This window comes from Pogona vitticeps, chromosome 1, assembly GCF_051106095.1.
Source record: "Pogona vitticeps strain Pit_001003342236 chromosome 1, PviZW2.1, whole genome shotgun sequence".
NCBI classification, from domain to species: Eukaryota; Metazoa; Chordata; class Lepidosauria; order Squamata; family Agamidae; genus Pogona; species Pogona vitticeps.
Window position 1 is genome coordinate 27,749,567 of NC_135783.1, and position 18,989 is coordinate 27,768,555.

At 39.1% G+C, this 18,989-nt stretch overlaps 1 protein-coding gene and 1 long non-coding RNA gene across 11 annotated transcripts in view; one reads left to right on the top strand and one right to left on the bottom strand.

Annotated features, from left to right (window-relative positions):
- The window catches only part of SYT14 (synaptotagmin 14), a 135,730-nt gene extending 132,064 nt beyond the window's left edge, over window positions 1-3,666 (top strand). For all 10 annotated transcript variants that reach the window (XM_020794607.3, XM_078382926.1, XM_078382927.1 and 7 more), the window contains one exon: window positions 1-3,666. In XM_020794607.3, coding sequence (XP_020650266.2) covers window positions 1-314 — 314 coding nt within the window. In that variant the 3' untranslated portion in view covers window positions 315-3,666.
- Window positions 694-18,989, bottom strand: part of LOC140704430 (uncharacterized) — a 27,959-nt gene continuing 9,663 nt past the window's right edge. Inside the window, exons 2-4 of the long non-coding RNA XR_013540317.1 lie at window positions 9,563-9,614; window positions 8,726-8,760; window positions 694-7,065 (exon numbers count right to left, since the gene is read on the bottom strand). This is a non-coding gene — a long non-coding RNA (uncharacterized LOC140704430). The remainder of the gene's footprint in view (window positions 7,066-8,725; window positions 8,761-9,562; window positions 9,615-18,989) is intronic.

Genomic DNA, 18,989 nt, shown 5'->3' on the forward strand with positions numbered 1-18,989 from the left:
ATACATTTGTTAAGCTGACATTGCTGAATTCTATGGGTCAAGAGATGTCCAAGTGCAAGACATCCATTCGAAGAGGGCAGCCAAATCCAGTCTACAAAGAGACCTTTATTTTTCAGGTGGCCCTATTTCAGCTTTCTGATGTTACACTCATCTTATCTGTGTATAATAAACGTAGCATGAAGCGAAAGGAAATGATAGGCTGGATTGCTTTAGGTTTGAATAGTTCTGGCGAAGAAGAACTCAACCATTGGACTTCCATGAAGGAATCAAAAGGACAACAAGTATGTAGATGGCACTCATTATTAGAGTCTTAACAGGTAATTGTGGCTTCATAACTTATCAGGATCCAAGAAGGCTGCCAGTTAGATGCAACTATGAGGTTTGCCGAAATCAAAAATCAACATTCCAATTTAACAGATGCACAAAATGCCGTGGAGCAGAATTAACTGTCATACCTTGACTGAATGCTGATTTCAGGTAAAATGGAGCAGCCGCAAGAGGGAAGCCACCCCAGGTCTTTAACAGAACACTTTTAGGCTTATTCCCTTCCCACCCCATATTTACGTTTTCATTTAACTTACAGAAATGTTGTGCAAATCCTCTATGACTGCAACCTCTTCCGATTTTGTTGTCCTTGTTTTTTTTTTTTTAGTGGTGCTATGCGGTGTTGTGGATGACCTGTCAACAAGCCGATTTATTGAGAGAAGAATACTTAAATGGTGGAACAAAACACAGTAGGAGAGAAAAATTACATTTTTGGCTTACAGTAGCAGAAGCATTACCTTTTCCCTCCTTAGCAACTTAACATTTCTGACAGTTTAATTTTAAAGAACACTAGTGTTGCTATGCAAGAGCAGCTCTGCATGCTGGCTGCTTATCAGACACACAAACAGCTCTTCTGTTGTGCCTGTTTTAGACTGGAGATTATTTCTTTCCCCAGAAGGCTGAAATGGTATTGAAATAGGAATTGCTGCTCACGATCTGTACATGTATCCTGCTTTTACTCTTGATAAAACAAAGCTTTTATATTGTAACAAAGATTTGTGAAACTTTCTTGACCAGGTAATAGTGAGACATAAATCCTCTTTCAAACCACTTTCAATTTTAGGGTGCTACCAATATAAAATGTCAACCATGCAGATCTATTTATGCATGGCTTCTTTGGATCTCAGTGAAATTAGGTTCCCAAGTTGGCTTATATAAAAATTTCCTTAAGTGCACTGCAGTAGTAACTTTTGTGATAATGTGATGCAGTGATTTATCTTTTCTCTTGTTGGTCCTTCATCAGCCAAGCTGAACACACAGAATCCAAAGTTATGCTCTGCTGGATTTCCTGTGTCTCTATGAGAACATGTGGTTTGTGTTTGACAAACACCATACCTCCATATTCTAAAACTATGAGTCAGATTAGATGAGGGGAATGCATGTTCCTTTTGATTAACCTATTTTCCTTCCCAAAGCAGGATTTCCTTAGAAATACACGTCTCAGCAATGAGATGGTAAAATTAAGGCTGTCATAAAAGAAAACGCTAAATGAAATATACATGTGTGAGGAAAATCATGTGTTGTGACACAGAGAGATTTTGTACCACTAGATGGAGCATCTCTTCTAAAACCATGCTGAGTGTATCATGTAGTTTTAACCTGAGTGTGCTTCTAGGTGAACAGGTTCCGTGCTGTTGTGCAACTATTTGATCTTTTCTTTTTTAACAGATTTTCTATGGGAATAAAAAATAATGAAGTAATGGAAAAACATAGGCAGATGATGAATGGAAAACCACACCTCCCTGCAGAATTCTGTGGATGAGGCAGGGAATGTTTATAATTGAAGCCTTATCTGGAAGTACCTGAGAAGAATTTTAAAAATAGTTGCAAATTCAAAATGGATTTCTGCTGTTTATAAAATGAAAATGTTTTGTTAGATTAATACAGTTACCTGGATAGAACTAATGTTGTCCTGTTTTCCCTAATCCAGGAGGCTTTGTAGAGCATGACCAATTCAACGTAGAATTTCTAGTAAGTGCCTCTGAAGGACACCAGTGGCATTTTTGGTTAAGCAACAAGAGACAGGACTGTAGTTCATAGGTTTATTAAATGTTCTCACAGGATAAAAATCTAGGAATTAAAACACCTAGGGACAAGTATTTGGATGATCTGTGACATTTATTTAGCCCCAGCAATGTGATAAACATCCAAATTACGATTCTTGTTTTAATTTGATCTTGGGAAAAGGAAGGTTCATGAATTATCAGATTTGAGGCACACGTTGCTAGCTGAAGAGTTTATGTAGTAAATTGTTTCACCACTTTCTGTTGCAACTGCTGCTAGATTTCAGGGATTCTGTGTGAGTTCAAGGCAGGGGCACATTTAGTTTTCTTAAGGATGTGATTGATATGACATAAGAATAGTACTACTTCAGTTAACGTCTAGAGGTTCTCTTATACCCAGCTGAGGATGGAATCTGCTATCTGTTGTAAGTGTAGTCAGAGCTGATTGAACTTTATACAGTATTAACACCAGCTTCTGTTAATGGATGGGTGATTCTATCAAAAAAGAGATCCCTGCATTTCCTTTGTTATGTAGAGTGAATGGATTGAGAAAGCACATGTTTATTAATCTAATGTTTTCTCAATATTATTGAATGCCATTAGGTTTCAGATTGAAGATTTTCCCATGTTGTATGATTGGATACAAGTGGATATGAAGGATGTGGAGGATATGTAATATTCTCATTCTCAGAATTCTTGATAATCTCCTTTAAATTCCCAGCGGTTGTCTTGAAATTGTTATTCAGTGCCTTTCATGTTTTACCACTTAAATTTGTAACTATAATATAATGCTGAATTGATTGATTTCAGTCTTGATTGATTTAAAGTTTTACCAAATGAATTTTCTCTTCCTGTGTTGCATGAAACCATATGGCACAAGAACTGTAATTTTGTTGAAAGAAAACTATTCAGGAACTTTTGCAAACAGAAATTTTGTTAATACCAGTACACTATGGTATATTTCTTCTGTTTCTTCTGGGTTTTGCAGTGTATCCTTATAACAAGCCATCTTATATTATGTTTCAAATGTCTGCACTAAGCAACTTTTAGTAGAAATGGAAATACTTGGGATTTACTTGTTAATCTAAGGTTGCAATTTCAAGCATTCTTACCAGAAAATAAGTACAGCTGAACTCAGTGGAACTTACTTCTGAACAGATATGTTTAGGACTGGATTGTGAGACTTGCACTGTCATAGTGCCTTGAAGACTATGTTATCCACTCTGTACAAAGAAGTAATAGATGGACAAATTTTGGCTTTATGACATATTTCTAATTTTTACAATGTATTGCTGCATTTATGATTATTATTCAGGAGACTTCTAAGTCAGAATGTTGCCTAATCAGAATTGTATCTCTGTACATGTTTTTCTTCTTAAAGTACAGTATCCTATACATTTGAGCTGTTGAGTAATTCTGCTGGGAGGCAAGGCAGAATTGAGCTACGTTTTGTTTTGCTTTTTTTTTTAAACCACCATTGTTTTTGTGCAATGACTGTCACTTTAATACCTGGCCTAATTTTCACATTAGTTGCCTTGTTTGGAAATGACCTTGTACACATAATTTATTCTTGGCTAATCTATGATCATAATAAATCTTTGCTTTGATTTGACATAAATCATTTGAGAAATCAACAACTTTTTCTAGCTTTTTCTAGGCTTATTCTATATGTATTAACTGAAGATTCGAGACTACATTTTCCTTTTAGAAACCTGTTTTCACATGTATGTAGAACAGCTTTAGGTGAATTCAAAAAGTCACACTGACATTAGATCCTAACAGAGGAAGAATCTATTCAGAGGCAAGCATTTCTTCCAGTACCACCCCAGATTGCTTGAGCGGTCGCTTTGGAACAGCATGGAAAGTAGTTCAAAACAATGGGGAGAATTGGCAAAAATGGCCATCCTCCCCCTTTCACTGATAGACAGATCAATTGGATTAAAGGTCTGTCTCTCAGTAGAGGAACATTCCTGGATAAAATCTTATTTTAATGGTTAGTATCATTTTCAACTGAGGAGGATCACACCCCTGTAAAAGAGGAAACATTTTCCCTGCATGATGTCTTACAAGTAATTATTAATTAGTTCAAATAAGGATGTTTGAATTGACATGTGCAGTGGTTTGCATGATGTGCACACAAATAGGAAATTGTGTGTTCACATAGGCCAGTTTCCTGTTGCCTAGACGTGAAGAAGAACAATCACATAACCATCTCATAAGCATCTTGTCCCACTCAGCAAGTTTCCTGTTGTAGGATCATTTTCACAACTGATCTTACAACCAGCAGCTGCTGGTGAGCTTCCTGGCTTGGAAGGTGTGTGCTTACATAATTGCTGCTCCCTTCTGCCTTTAGGCAATACAGTGGTGCCTCGCCTAACGATTGCCTCATAAACGACAAAACCGCTTGATTATGAATTTTTGCGATTGCAAAACGATGTTCCTATGGGGAAAATTCGCTTAACAATGATCAGTTCCCAATTTTTCGCTAAACAAGAATTCTGAAACAGCTGATCGGCGGTTCTAAAATGGCCGCCAGCTATGCAAAATGGCTCCCCGCTGTGTTTTCAGGATGGATTCCCCACTTTACAGGCACCGAAAATGGTCGCCCCTATGGAGGATCTTTGCTGGATGGTGAATTTTTAGCCTATTGGAATGCATTGAACCAATTTCAATGCATTTCAATGGGCTTTTTCATTTCGCTTGACAAGGAGTTCGCTTAACAGCGATTTCAACGGAATGAATTATCCTCGTCAAGCGAGGCACCACTGTAGGATACTGCCTATAACAATACAGCAAATATGCTTTAAAAATTGTGTTCATGTAGTTTTTCTAGTGTACAGTATATGCAAAAAAATAAGCAAATATATACAAGGGTTGACTGTTTCTTAGTGTGTGGAAGTCGTAACCATACAGGGCATTCACTGTTTTTGAGGTGTCCCTAATAGATCTCACGAAACAAGACTAGTCACCGTTTCTTCCTGAGACTTGATGCAGGTTAATAAACTGTCATGCTGACAACCCTAGACAAAAGAGACTGTTAATCTAACCAGTTCACTAATCAAGTTGTTCCAGAGGCTAGAAATCGGGCCACTGTGAGAAGGCCCGATTTCTAGTTTTTTCTCACCCAGAGTCTGGCCTGACTGGAGCGGGTGATATGGGTAGAACTGGGCAGAAGAAGGTGCTCTGCCAGGTATTGAGGGCCTAAACCATTATGGGCTTTGTATGTAATGGTCAGCACCTTAAAATCAATGTGGAACCAGATAGGTAGCCAGTGTAAGGCAGCCAAGGTGGGGGAAATATGGTGAAATCTTTTCACCCCTGTTAATAGCCTAGTCGCCGTGTTCTGGACCATCTGGAGCTTCCGCATCAGTCTCAAAGGAAGCCCCACATAGAGAGCATTACAGTAGTCTATTCTTGAGACTACGAGCGCATGGACCAGTATGGTGAGCATCCCTGTGTCTAGATAGGGACGCAGCGGGTGATCAGCTGAAGATGTAAATGGATAGACCAAACCACAGACGCTACCTGAGTCTCCATGGTAAGCGCCAGGTCAAGATGGACCCCCAGACTGCGAACCAAATTCTTTGTCGTGAGAGTCACCCCCCAAAAGAGAAGGCGTTCTCCAAACCACTGACATCAGGGCCACCCACCCACAGGACCTTGTCTTGTCCAGGTTCAATCTTAATCCATTCAACTGCATCCATTGCAGAATGGCCTCCAGGCAGCGCCCAAGGGACAGAACGGCATCCACTACTGATGGGAAAAAGGAGATGTAGAGCTGGGTTTCAGCATATTGGTGACACGAAGCTCCACATCCCCCAATTATGCCCCCCACAGCCTCATATAGATGTTAAACAGCATTGGGGAGATGATCAAACCCTGCGGAACCCTACAACTGAGGGACCACAGGGCTGATACTTTCTCCCCAAGCTGCACTCTCAGGGGATGGCCCTCCAAAAAGGACCAGAGCCAAGTGAGAGCAAGGCCACCAATCCCTATTATGATAGGGTAGACCCGAATAATATTTTGCTGCTTGAGGTGGAGCATCAAATGGCAGTTGAACACGTTCCATATGGGTCTCTGATGCATTTTTGGTATCACCTGACAGGACAAAGTTCCAAATAGAGTAGTCCTAGAACAAGCTGGAATTTTTAGCATGTATACATTACTGAAACGGCGATGTGTATGGCTTGGGCATGTTGTGAGAATGGCTGACGGTCAGATTCCAGAGGATCTCCTGTATGGAGAATTAGTGCAGGGAAAGCGCCCCGGAGCGAGACCACAGCTGCGACATAAGGATATCTGCAAGCAGGATCTGAAGGCCTTAGAAATGGACCTCAACAGATGGGAAACTTTGATAGCTGAGTGTTCAGCGTGGAGGCAGGCAGTGCAGCATGGCCTCTCCCAATTTGAAGAGACACTTGTTCAGCAGGCCAAGGCAAAGAGGCAGTTGCGAAACCAGCAAAATCAGGGAGCTGAACAGGGGACAGATTGTATTTGTCTTCAGTGTGGAAGGGATTGTCACTCTCAAATTGGCCTTTTCAACCACACTAGACGCTGTTCCAAGTCCTCTATTCATAGCATGTTACCATAGTCTCTTAACACTGAAGGATGCCTACATCCTTAACACTGAAGGATGCCTGATTCTACAGGATGATTTGTTTTACTCTTGAATGCATTGGGGCTTTAGGTTCTTCACTAAATGCAGTGGGCAGAGGGACCACTATACTTTTCAAACTCTGACTTGATAAAAATGCTGGTATTGAAGGGTAACTGGTTCTTTTTTGTGGTCTCTGTGAATTCGTACATATGTAGTTACTTACCAATTCTCACACCTTTTCATTCATTACCCCCATGCCCCCCCAAATTGTTCACTAATAGCTGATGACGTCAGTCAACAGCCATTCCCACCTTTTTAAAGCCTCAACTTATTAAGTAACAAAATCTTCGTCAATAACAGATATTTGAAGTGTCTCTGTTGCCTCAGTGAGGGACACCAATCTCAGAACTGTCAGTTCTGTAAAAAAACAAAATCAAAGGTAGCCATTAGAAACCACCAGACTTATATTACTTGTGGCAAAAGTCCCTTCAGGTTATCAACAACAAGATGGTTCCTACAGTTTTGGTTGATAACATTCCATCAAAGAAGCTTCTCATGGAGGTTCTCCAGACCAATTCTACTGCTGCTAAAACTGCTGAAGAATATTCTAACCAAATAGATCCAAACCAAGAGACTTCTACTCTGACCCTGGTGCTCCGCATCAAGACCCCAGGAGAACATACTGAGGAATATGGGTTTGCCGTGGTATAGCAACAGAGGGAGCGATGTCCTGGGATCTGGCATCCTCTCTGGGCTTTTAGCTAGTTACCTGAATGGAGCCAACTCATCCAACAAACACTAGGAAAGCTCTCACTGCCCTGTAATTGTCCAGGGACCGTTCCAGCAGAGGAATCGCTCACCTTCCAGCAGCAATCCCATTCTTGCATGTCCTCCTCAGCATCAGGCTCCACCCTGCTTCTTTCTGGGCCCAAAGTGGCTTTTCTCACCACCATACAGTGGTGCCTTGCTTAGCGATCGCTCCGCTGAGTGATGAAATCGCTTAGCGATGGGGTTTTGGCCATCACCAGAGTGATCACTTAGCGATGGCCCCTATGGGGAAAAATCGCTTTGTGATGATCGCGAGGAAGCGATCATGGCAAAGCGACCCTTTTTGCACAGCTAATCGGCAGATCCAAAATGGCCGCCAGAAAAAACAAAATGGCCACCCGCTGTTTTGCCTCGCTTTAGAGGCACTGAAAATGGCCGCCCCTATGGAGGATCTTCGCATAAGGCCAGTTTTTAAGCCCATAGGAATGCATTAAACACGTTTTAATGCGTTTCTATGGGCTTTTTAAAATCGCTTAGCAACGTTTTTCCTGGAATGGATTAACGTCGCTAAGTGAGGCACCACTGTACTGCCATTATCCAATAATGCACATTGATAAGACCAGCTCCTACTTTAGAGGGCTGCCTATTTACTCTGCAGTACCAACCTGGCAGCCTCAAGAGCCCTTGCACTTGCCAAAATCAAAATGTTCATGAAGAACCATGGCCTCAAAATCACCTGAACCCAAGCTCTCTTGATGCAATCTTGGATCTGAGGGCCTTGGGATCTACAAAACTGCAACATCCTGACCCAACACACTCAGCATCAAAGTGACCAAGAACCCAGCGCCATGCCAGCTACTCATGATCAGTGTTGAAATCACCTTCCAGGTGGGCACACAATCTCTTCCCTCTCAGTAACCATTCTAGTTTGGCGTTAGCATAGGATCTTAGGAGAGGATCTCTCACACCAATCAGCCTCCATCCCAGTCATCCTTTGACATTTAAATACCAGAAACCTGCTTCTTGTTCACTGCAACAGAAAAAAAATAGACACACTAGCACAAGACTATTAATTCTGATGGCTTTTGGCCAGCACAGTTCAGCTTCTACACTAATGTTGAGATTCCCGTTACTACAATTTGCTTCATGTGAAGCACTGAAAGAAACCACAACTGCCTCTCATTCATCAAAACAGTCTCAAAATCAACCATCAGTTCTGAGCAAAGACTCCTCTCTAGGGCTGTCTTAAGTCTCCCGAAACACACAAAGCTTTACAGACCTCTGAAAAGCATTCTTTAGGCACACGTACCATTCCATCTTCCTCCAGGTCCAAGTGTTGCTAACCTATTAAAAAAGGAAAAATGCATCATTACCAACAGTTATGTTTATTTCGTTCAATCTCATGCTAAACTTTGTGATGACTCTCCTTCTTGGTATAATGGTAACAATTCCAGAGTCAGATGTTGGGGACATCAACCTCTCCACCTCCCTCCAAAAGGTTTGTGTTCTCTTCAGACTTAATATTGTCTATGGCCAAATCACTTCAACTCAAGACTAAACAGTCACCTACATTCCAGTCTGGTGTATGATCAAATTAACAAGGATTCTACTCCTCGAGTTCACACTGGCATCCTCCTGTCTCTCTTGAACTTTGTAAAGGAATTGTGGCAGAATCCGACCGTGCCCTGCCCCCAACACGAAGGTGAGTAGAGAATCCATGATAAAGAAACCACAATCCTTCGTAAACACTCCCAGCCCAACTAGATAATAGGTGAGTCATCCCCAACATGGTCCAGAAGATGCCACAGCACAGCCTCACCAAGCAGAGAAGGGTGTAAAATATATATCACTGGGAGAAGAACATTCAACTGACTTCCTGGGAAGTAGAATCATGAGGCAATGGGGGCATACTATAGGTTCCTATGGGATAAGGTACAACCCTATGTAGTAGTCTTCCAGACAACAAGAGGATGCTAACACTAACTTTCCAACAAGAAGCCACAGCCTTGCTGAGCCAGGAAATACACACCACCTGTCACTGATTATAAAGTGAAGAATATGGCAACAGTAATTGCACTCAGACATTATGCCTGGCTCAAGTCTGTCGGTATTCCAGACTATTCCAAATCACAAACTGAGGACTTGCCGTTTGACGGTAAGGGCCTCTTCAACAGGATGGATGACATTATGGACAATCTCTACAAGAAAAGAAACAGAAGGAACCTCTATGTGAATTCACAAATGACTAGTCAAAAAATTATAGTTTTAAGTAAAGACCTGTCCTTTTGGTCTTCCTAAGAGTGCAGACTATGTTATAAACACTGTGGGTTCATATGAAATTCCTGTTCATATTGACTGCAAAGAGTCAAGTCATTGTGTGAAAATGGATTATCTGAGTCAACTTTTCTCCAAGCATTATCTCATGTTCCAAGTAATCATAAAACCAGTACTGTTATAAGGACTGAGAGCACTTGAAATTATTACTGATTGCCACTCTGCCTTTTATGGAAGGGCCAATAGCTTGAAGGCAGAATGCAATTTTGTATGCAGAAGGCCCTATGTTTTGTTTATATTCTTTCCTTTTAAAAAGATCATAGACAGCAAAGCTCCAAAGGATGCTGTCTGAAACCTTGGAGAGCCACTGCAGCGTTGGGATGGTAAACCAATGATGGAGCTAGATCATCATCTTCATGCAGCCATTCTGGGTTGATCATTAGATGGAAATGGAGATGTCCATATACTAAATATAATTATAGTGCACCATCCGTTGCTTATGGCTAGCACTCAGCTAGGGCTCTTGGATGGGCATAATTACTGTGTGTTTGACAATAGTTTTAATAGTTTTCTTTCAATTGATCTGAAGTAAACACAGAACTGCTAATTTCAACAGAAACTCAGGTTTTGCTTAGTCAACACTTCTCAGTGTGGGTTTCTGACTCTATTAAGCTTATTTATTTATTTATTTATTTAGATATATCTTGCAGTATGCAGCTACTGAGGTAGTAGGTTGAGGTCTTTTAAGAAACTTCTTAAAACATTTTTATTTGGGCAGGCTTTTCAAAATCTGCCAACCTAATGATCAGCCAAGAGCATCAGCCTTTCATATTTAACTGCTGCCTGTTTTTTATTTGTTTTTAAATGTTTTTCAACTTAGTTATATTAGTTTAATGCACTCTATATGTTTTAAGTTATTGTTATTGTCAATGTTGTGAACTGCCCAGAGAGACCATTGGTCAGGTGGGCAGTATAGAAATAAAATAAAGTAAATCGGGTCGCAAGAAAGACTTTGGCAGGGAGCCATTTCCATGATCACCATATTAGCCCCAGAACAAAATGGCAGTTCACACCAGAAAGGCAGTGGCCGGAGAATTCAGGTACTGTACGCAGATTGTGATTTTGGAGTACAGCTTCCAGAATTCCCTAAGCAGTGATGCCATGTAAGGATTCATCTGTTGATTCTTGTGATTCTTTGAACAATTGATTATCTCCTGGAGCAATTGTTCTACCCAATTTTTAAAATGGATTGTTTATCTATTTATTTAAAGAAGGAATCTTGTCAGTTGTAAACCGTTTTACTGAAGTAACAGCACACATAGTGGCTATTAGCAAGAGGAAGGAACATCAGCAGGAGACTAATTTTCACCCGTTCAGCACCTAAGATGTAATACTAATTCTCTCAGTGTTTCCATTTGTAATTTGTTCCACTAGTATATCTCTTTTTGCTATGAATTCATGGAATGGCACAAGTTTTGGGTTCCCATGTTTGGGCATTTCCATGAACTTGGCTTTGTAGATCAGTTGTATTTTTTTTTCCAAAATCCTGCAGCTTGAAAAAAGGAGGGTGAGGAGATGCATTCCCCTTCTGTGAGCAGTGACATACTCAGGGCTTCGTTATTAAACAAGGAGTTTCCATTTTTAGCAGGATTTACATAACTCTTACAAACATACACAGTTAATAAAGGAGACCTACTTTGATAAAATGTTAGAAATTTGAAAGATTTGTCTTACTTCAAGGGTTTATCTTCTGATTTCTACATTTTCACTCCCATTTATTAGTGAATGTTATATAATATTCCTAACCATATTAATTTCTTTGAATATTCCCAAAAGATCATTTCCAAAGCATTCTATAACAGGAACAAGATTTGGCCTGTACAGCATCTCTTTAACTCCTTCATTAGAGATTTAGGATTCCATGGAGACTTGGAATAGAATTAAGGGAAGCAGGGTTTTATTGCTACATTGGTAGAGATTATATATGAAGTATTTCAGGATTTTTAGTGGATTAATTAGCATTTTTAAGTGCTAGCAGAGACAATACCATGTTTTCCTGAAAATAAGTTAGTCTTATATTAATTTTTGCTCCAAAAACGCATTAGGGCTTATTTTCATGGGTTGTTTTATTTCTTTCATGTACAACAATCTACATGTACGCATACAGCCATGTCATCTTCTTCTAGTTGCTGCACAATGGTGGAGGGCGGGGTTTCACTTAACTAGAGCATCCTGAAAAATCATAATAGGGCTTATTTTCAGGTTAGGTCTTATTTTAGGGGAAACAGGTTAGCAACTGGCAACTTTTTAGATCAGATAAATATGTTGAAATCTCTGGAGGGGTAGCTGCGAAATGGAGGCGTCCTGTGTCACATCAAAGACTAACATGTTTTATTTGACATAAGCTTTTGTGTTTCTTAGCCCACTTCTTCAGATAACAGATATTGCTTTGATTTCCAAATCTGACACATCACTATGTAAGACTGAGGTCTCTGAACAAATTCTATCAAAATAAAGTTAGATAGAAAATGTGTAACCTCCCCCCTTTCCAAATGGCACAGTCCCATTTTCCACAGACCTATCAAATCCTATACTCAGTTGAAACTCATGAGCGGGATATGAGAACAGTGGCTCTCTCCTGTTGCTGTTTACTAACAACCACTTGGTGTCTTCCCTTACATATGTAGCTTGATATGTATGGTTATTTCAAAAGCACGTGATGGATGTAAGTTCTAAGCAGACCCACTTGTGCAGTAATGCAGCCTATTTATAAAATACACAGTATTGCAGAAGAATAATTGCCCCACTCAGGACTTAATCCATTTCCCACTGAAGTCAAATGTAATATTCAGTGAGATTTGGATCAGATAGTCAAGATACGGTTGTATCTAGAGAGGCACACTCAGAAACGTCAGGTGGCATATCTTCCTCTGACTCTACCCCATTAGCATTCAATAGGAGGTTCATATACATGAACATCTCCAACGTCAAAACCCTGCCTCCAGAAAGCTAATACATCAGGTAACACTTTAATTTAGCTATGCTTCTAATATGCTAGTTTCATATACTGTATATGAATGACTTGGAGTGTGTCTGAGGAATGAATTGGATTTTCTCTACTTACCTTCAAGAATGAGATTTGGGAGGTCCATATGATGTCCTTTTTCTGAAGCTTTGTATTAACTCTTAGATATCATTCTTTTGCTCATAAACTATTACAAACATGTTTATTGGTGATTATATGTCTATGAAGTGAATTTATGTGTTGAACTGTGGAATTAAAATCAAAATTATAGGTCCTTTTCATTTTGTGGTAACATTTTATTGGACTAAAACATGGGCCTGTGATACAGTACGTTATGTGGAGAACGTACATGACCTACATATATTAAAAACGTTATTTATTGTATATTTATCACATATTTTTGTAATGCTTGCCTGTAACTGATAGCTTTTAGTTTCTTTAGTAGAAGAATAGTGTGAGGGACAACATGTGTTATCACTACATGATCAGTGTAACTACAAATTGAGATTATTCCTAGCATAGAAGTGTTCCGTTACATGGCCTGTTCTTTTCACATTATATAAAGACAATTTGGAATCAAGGTTGTTCTTTCTTTCCTCCCCCCCTTTCTAGGAAGGTTGCCCATCCTAATTTGATTAATTGATTATTGTCACATGATATTAACCGAAGAATCAGTCCTGTATCTTATTTATGGGAAAGGCAGTATTTCATTTTATTTATTTATTTATTTTGCTTCCATATGATTAGATTCTAGAATTGTATGGTATTTGGACAATTATAAAGTAATTTACTAATTGTGCACTGCCATGTTAATAGCAAGAACATTGTTTATATCTTGTCGGTTTTTATTGTCAGATCTTTCCCCAAGACATCTAAATGAACTGTGAAATTTATTTTACCATGTAAAGAAACCCATTTCATATATCGGAAGCATACACATATTAGAAAACTATTAATCTCTCATCTTGGAATATTGTTTTATCTGTATGAGCTGATCTGTTATACCACAGGAGAGTGCCTGAAATTGGAGGGATATCATATAGTAAAACAATGTCCAGTCCCCCTCACAAAGCAACTGAGAATGCAAAGCCATTATAGAGAATGAAAAGGCTGTATGTGAGTTTCAGATTCCCATCCAGCAATGCCACTCCAGTTTTGATATTAATAAGCTGTCCATATTTTTGTTACCCAGAAGAGGGGCTGGATAGAGATCTCGCATTTTGTTCAGTGACCTAGTACATATTTCCCTAAGTATGCATTTTCTGGTGGGTAGAAAGGAAGTTGGGTTTGTTGGAGCAGTGATTCCCAGCCTTGGGTCCCCAGATGTTCTTGGACTAAAACTCCAAGAAGCCTTCACCACTAGCTATGCTGACCAGGATTTCTGGGAATTGTAGTCCAAGAACATCTGGAGACCCATTGAGAACTACTGTGTTACAGTTTATGGGAACACCTCCACTTGCAGTTACTGCTTTTAGTAGACTGGACCCGAGCTCTATATGTTTACGGCTACTGTGTGAACCCAGTATATTATGTGCTGTATGTATCTTATTAATGAGATAATAAATCTGAGTAGGTTTAAATTTCAGTTTTAAAATTACTTGTCATTAATTTTTTTGTCATTGTAAGAGATATTCACTGAAGTCTAGTGTCCTATATGTGGACTTCCACTCATGCACAAGAATTTCCTTTCCTCTCTCCTACACTATCCCAAATGTCTTTGGAAACCTCCCCAATCATCCAGAACAGATTTTGTTGGCATATGGTAGGCTTCAGGAAGATTGGAATCCATTCCATTCATGGTTTCTATTAATTACATTTTGTTTTTGTTTTTTTATCATAATCTTGTTTACCACTGTCTCTGCAAATTGATCAGGATTTCCTGATTAACATAATGAAGATTTAAAAGTATTCTATTCTAGAAAAATGTATACTGCATGTTAAATACATATGTATTGCACTGTAAAGAGGGTGGAAATTAAAATAATGCTGTTATCAACAGCCTTTAAGTCCATAAATGTTCATAAGTGGACCACAGGCCTTCTTGATTTTTTTTTTTTGATGTGATATATCAATTTCTGGCTAATATTTTCCTTTCATATGTTTTTGTTATGATGTCTAGAATGGAATCATAAGGAACTCTTCTGCACTTTGATATCCAGTTAAAAGGATGGGCTTTTTACCCAGTTCCTATTGCACCTTGACTATGTATTCTTGCTAATTTTCCATGAAGTGTTTTATACTTCCAGTTGAGAAAAAAAACAGAAATCAGAATTTTTTATAAATAAACTTCTTGCCTATTTTTAATACTCTTTCTCACTTGCTTACTTGATTTATTATCTATGGTGGGTCTTCTAGTTTGTCATCATTGTTGAAATAAATGCTTTCCTTTTGTTCTAGTATATTAGCTCCATGTTGACAAAAGAAATTCTAGCAGCAATTCAAGAGATCTACATGTTATTATTCAAATGGCTGAATATTTCAAAGCAACTTATGCTGTTTTGTAATTAAAGCAGAAATCTAATATACATTTGCTTGACAATATTCCCCATTGAACCCAGAGTGAGTTTTAAGTAAACATGAAGAGGATTTCATAAAACGTGAAGTAAGTAGTATTGCATTTCATATTATTACAGTGGCTTGGTTCAAACATGGTGGGAAACGGTTGTTCCTACTAGAAGAAACAGCCATCTTTTCCAACAAACTGGGAAAAGTGTGAAAACATCAGTTTTTAAATCATACTGAGCCCCTGGAAATGTCCAGAGCTTGGAAAACTCTTGTTTGGACTACAGAGGCTAGAATGCCTGCCATCACGGGGATTATAGGAACTGTAGTTCAAATAAGGAACTTTTCCGTGCTTTGACTCAGTTTGAGTAGTGAAAAAAAGAACCTTTTTATCACATCAGAAGAGGTTTTGCAGACTGGATTGAAGCGATTTGTGAAGCCTATAGCCAATGCTCTCATCCATATTGTCCTTGCCATTTACTCAGTGAAAGAGAAATATAACATTTACATTATATTAATCGGCATGAGTTCCATACATTTTTAAAGAACAATTCACTCTTAGAACCCTGGGCTACCTGTCTTAGGACTATTCAGCAGTATGGTATATAACCGTAGGATACATCACCTTCCTGTCTTCCTTTGTTCATCATAGTCCTTTTATAGAGGCCAGGCTGCTACTTGGATGGGAAAACTGAATCTTGATGAAGCTACTGTGAAAGAAAAGAAGCAGCACTGGAACACTGCCAGAGGCATGCCCATTCCTTAAGCTAATATTGTGAAACTTCTCTGTTGGAATTCAAATTCTCACTTCTTCTCCACATGTTTTATTTCTTGTTTTCTCCTAAATCCATTTCTTATGAGTTGGGAAGACAAATAAATAAATAAATCTCCAAAGGGTCTAGGCGACAAAACTTTGTACGAACACGCCTTCCTCCACATTTTTGGCATATGAACAGCTTGCAAATAAGACGAATAGGCTCTTGCAGTTTACAAAAACATCTGTGTGTGGTCGCCTGCAGGGAAATCTTGCTCGCCACAGGCAAGTGCCTGTTTACAGGTCTGTAGGGTGATAAAGGCGAAGATACCTACAAGCACAAACATTTGAAAGGAATGGGTTTGTCCTGTTTGTGTAAATGCCATCCTTCCTAATGATATGGAATGAGATTCTGAACGTTTTCTCAGAAGAAGGCACATGTTACATGAGATCTATTACAAAAGTGTGAAGTGCAGAATACATTTAATTGGTTCATTGTCATTTCAGAAAATCTAAATTAGATGTGAAGTGTAAATGCTGCAATCAAAAAGAATGAAAGCTGTAAAGTGAGGCAGCAGCAATATAAAGCATACTGTATACTGAGCACAAGGAAAAGGGACTTCTAAGAGCTATGGGGAAGGGTAGCATTTGTATAAATAGAGGATATTTTTTTGTTTTAAAAAGGGAAGTATTGTTCAAATATCACCATGGGGTATATACAGTACAGATAATAATTAAAGTATATCAAAGAGGTATCTGCCCTGTTACTTTTATACAGAGGTTAGAAAATTTGCTTTTGGACTGCATCTTCCAGAGCCCTCAGATCTATCTTTGCATAGATGTGAAGTTGCACTAGTTCCACCATAACAGCAGAGCCTGGAAATGTTTTTTTGGGGGGAGGGGGACTACAACTCCCAGAATCTGGGGGTTCTGGGAGTTGTAGCATAAACAATTACATTTCCAAGCTCTGCTTTTAACAGTGGAACTAGTGCAACTTCTTAGCTATGCAATGGTGGTTGAAAACTTTGCTGAATGGCGCAAGCCTGATTCACACTGCAACCTCTCTTTTATTGAGTAGGCTTCAAAACTATTAAAAGCTGTTTAAGCAAGATTTTTGCTTTTCATTGTGTATATACATAAATATGTTTATTTCACACTTGCCTCTGATCAAAAAGAGATTTGCAGACTTTTGGAACAATATACCATTCTCCATAGCCTGGGCCCCAGAGAAAAAAAATTGTTGTAATTCCTCTAAAATTGCAATGTTCTATATGTGGTGCTACACTTGAAGGTAGTACAGAGGCTGCAACGGGTTCAAAATGTGGCAGTCAAGCTGGTTTGGGGGAGTTCAATATACCATTATATTTCTCTAGTCCTGGCTTGTCTGCAGTAGCTATCTGTATGCTTCCATGCCAAATTCAAGGTCTTAAAGTTGATATATAAAGCCCTTAACAGTTTGGGACTCTGCTACCTGTTGGAATGCTTCTCCATGAGATCTACCACCTGTATCGCCTGCAACTTTTGACGGACTGATTCTGCGGGTGACCATTCTCCGGGAACCCAAGAAGTCTACAACTAGGAACTTGGCCTTATCAGTGGTGGCCACCTCACTGTGGAATGCTCTGCGGGTGGAAATGTGCCAGGCCCCTTCCCTCTCAATATTCGAAAAGTATTTTAAAACACTGCTTTTTAGAGAAGCATTTCAGGATATCCTCCCCTTATAATTGTTGTAATTAAGTTATTTGTATGTTAATTTCCCCCCCCACCCCCGTGACATGCCACTAGATGGTGCAGTATACAAATTTAATAAATACATTTATTTATTTAATTAAAATTAGAAAATGTCTTCCAGTTTGATCCGATTAGTCTTTTGGCCTGGTCAATATCATGCAATGATAAGAATGCACATTAGGAATAATAATACTTTTAAATTAAAATATTTAAAAGTAATGGGATACTGTTGGGTGGAAGTTGTACAAAAAAGTAAAACCTCCAGGGATCATCTCATTGTAGATTTTTCAAGGACTTTCTTTATTCATTTCAGTGAATTCCATAATTTAAAATTATGGAAGCATATGAAATATAGATAAAATTAAAAAACAAAATGTTAAGATAGACTAGTTTTGACCAGAAGTAGGCAACGTCAATAGTGTTAAATAATCCATTTGCTGAATCTTCTTTCATACACATGGGGCATAAATTGTACATACACGAGTGCTGCATTGATTGTATTTTTCCACAGTCACAGACAATTTGTCCTGTAACCAAGTATCCCCATTTTATTTGATCATTCTTTGATCTTCCTATTTCGCTTCAAAGTCTGTTAAGTGACTTCCAGATGGTCCAGCTAAAGTCTTATCCTTGTGAGAAACACTCTTCAACATTCATTCCTTTGGCAAGATGTGTTATATTTGTTCTCTACAGGTTTAGCCTAGCCTCTTTTGGTTTAATACTGTATTTAGAGCTTGAGATGTGTGCAGAAAACCTTTCCTCAATTTTAGCTGTTGTCTAGGGTGTTAATGTCCTTGAAGTGAATGGGTGTGCTGACATGGATAGCTCAGTGTTTTAGGTTGGGAGTTTGATTCCCCACTATGCCTCCTTGACAGGAAAGAACATCACACATCTCAATCAACTCATCTTGGTGCCGATCCCGTGAGACCCACCACCCCAACTGGGTCTTTCACGTCTCGAGAGCCATCTAGAAGATATAGGCAATCCAAATTGGTCACACTCTACGAACTATCGGAGTACTATGACCCTGCCTACAGACATTGATATTGAGCATGTCGGTACTATCCGTCCGAGCTTGATTTCTACGAGGACCATCGACACAACTGTTGGTACTATTAGGAGACAGATATCTCGGACTCATCTCCTTCTCCTTGGTATTGACTTCAGTAATGGGATGCCTACCAGTCCCGTTCCTTGTCGGAGGAAGACTCTGCACCACCCATTATGATACTGAAACATAAATCACAGAAAAGACAACATCCTGATCATATTCAAGCTCAATCCACG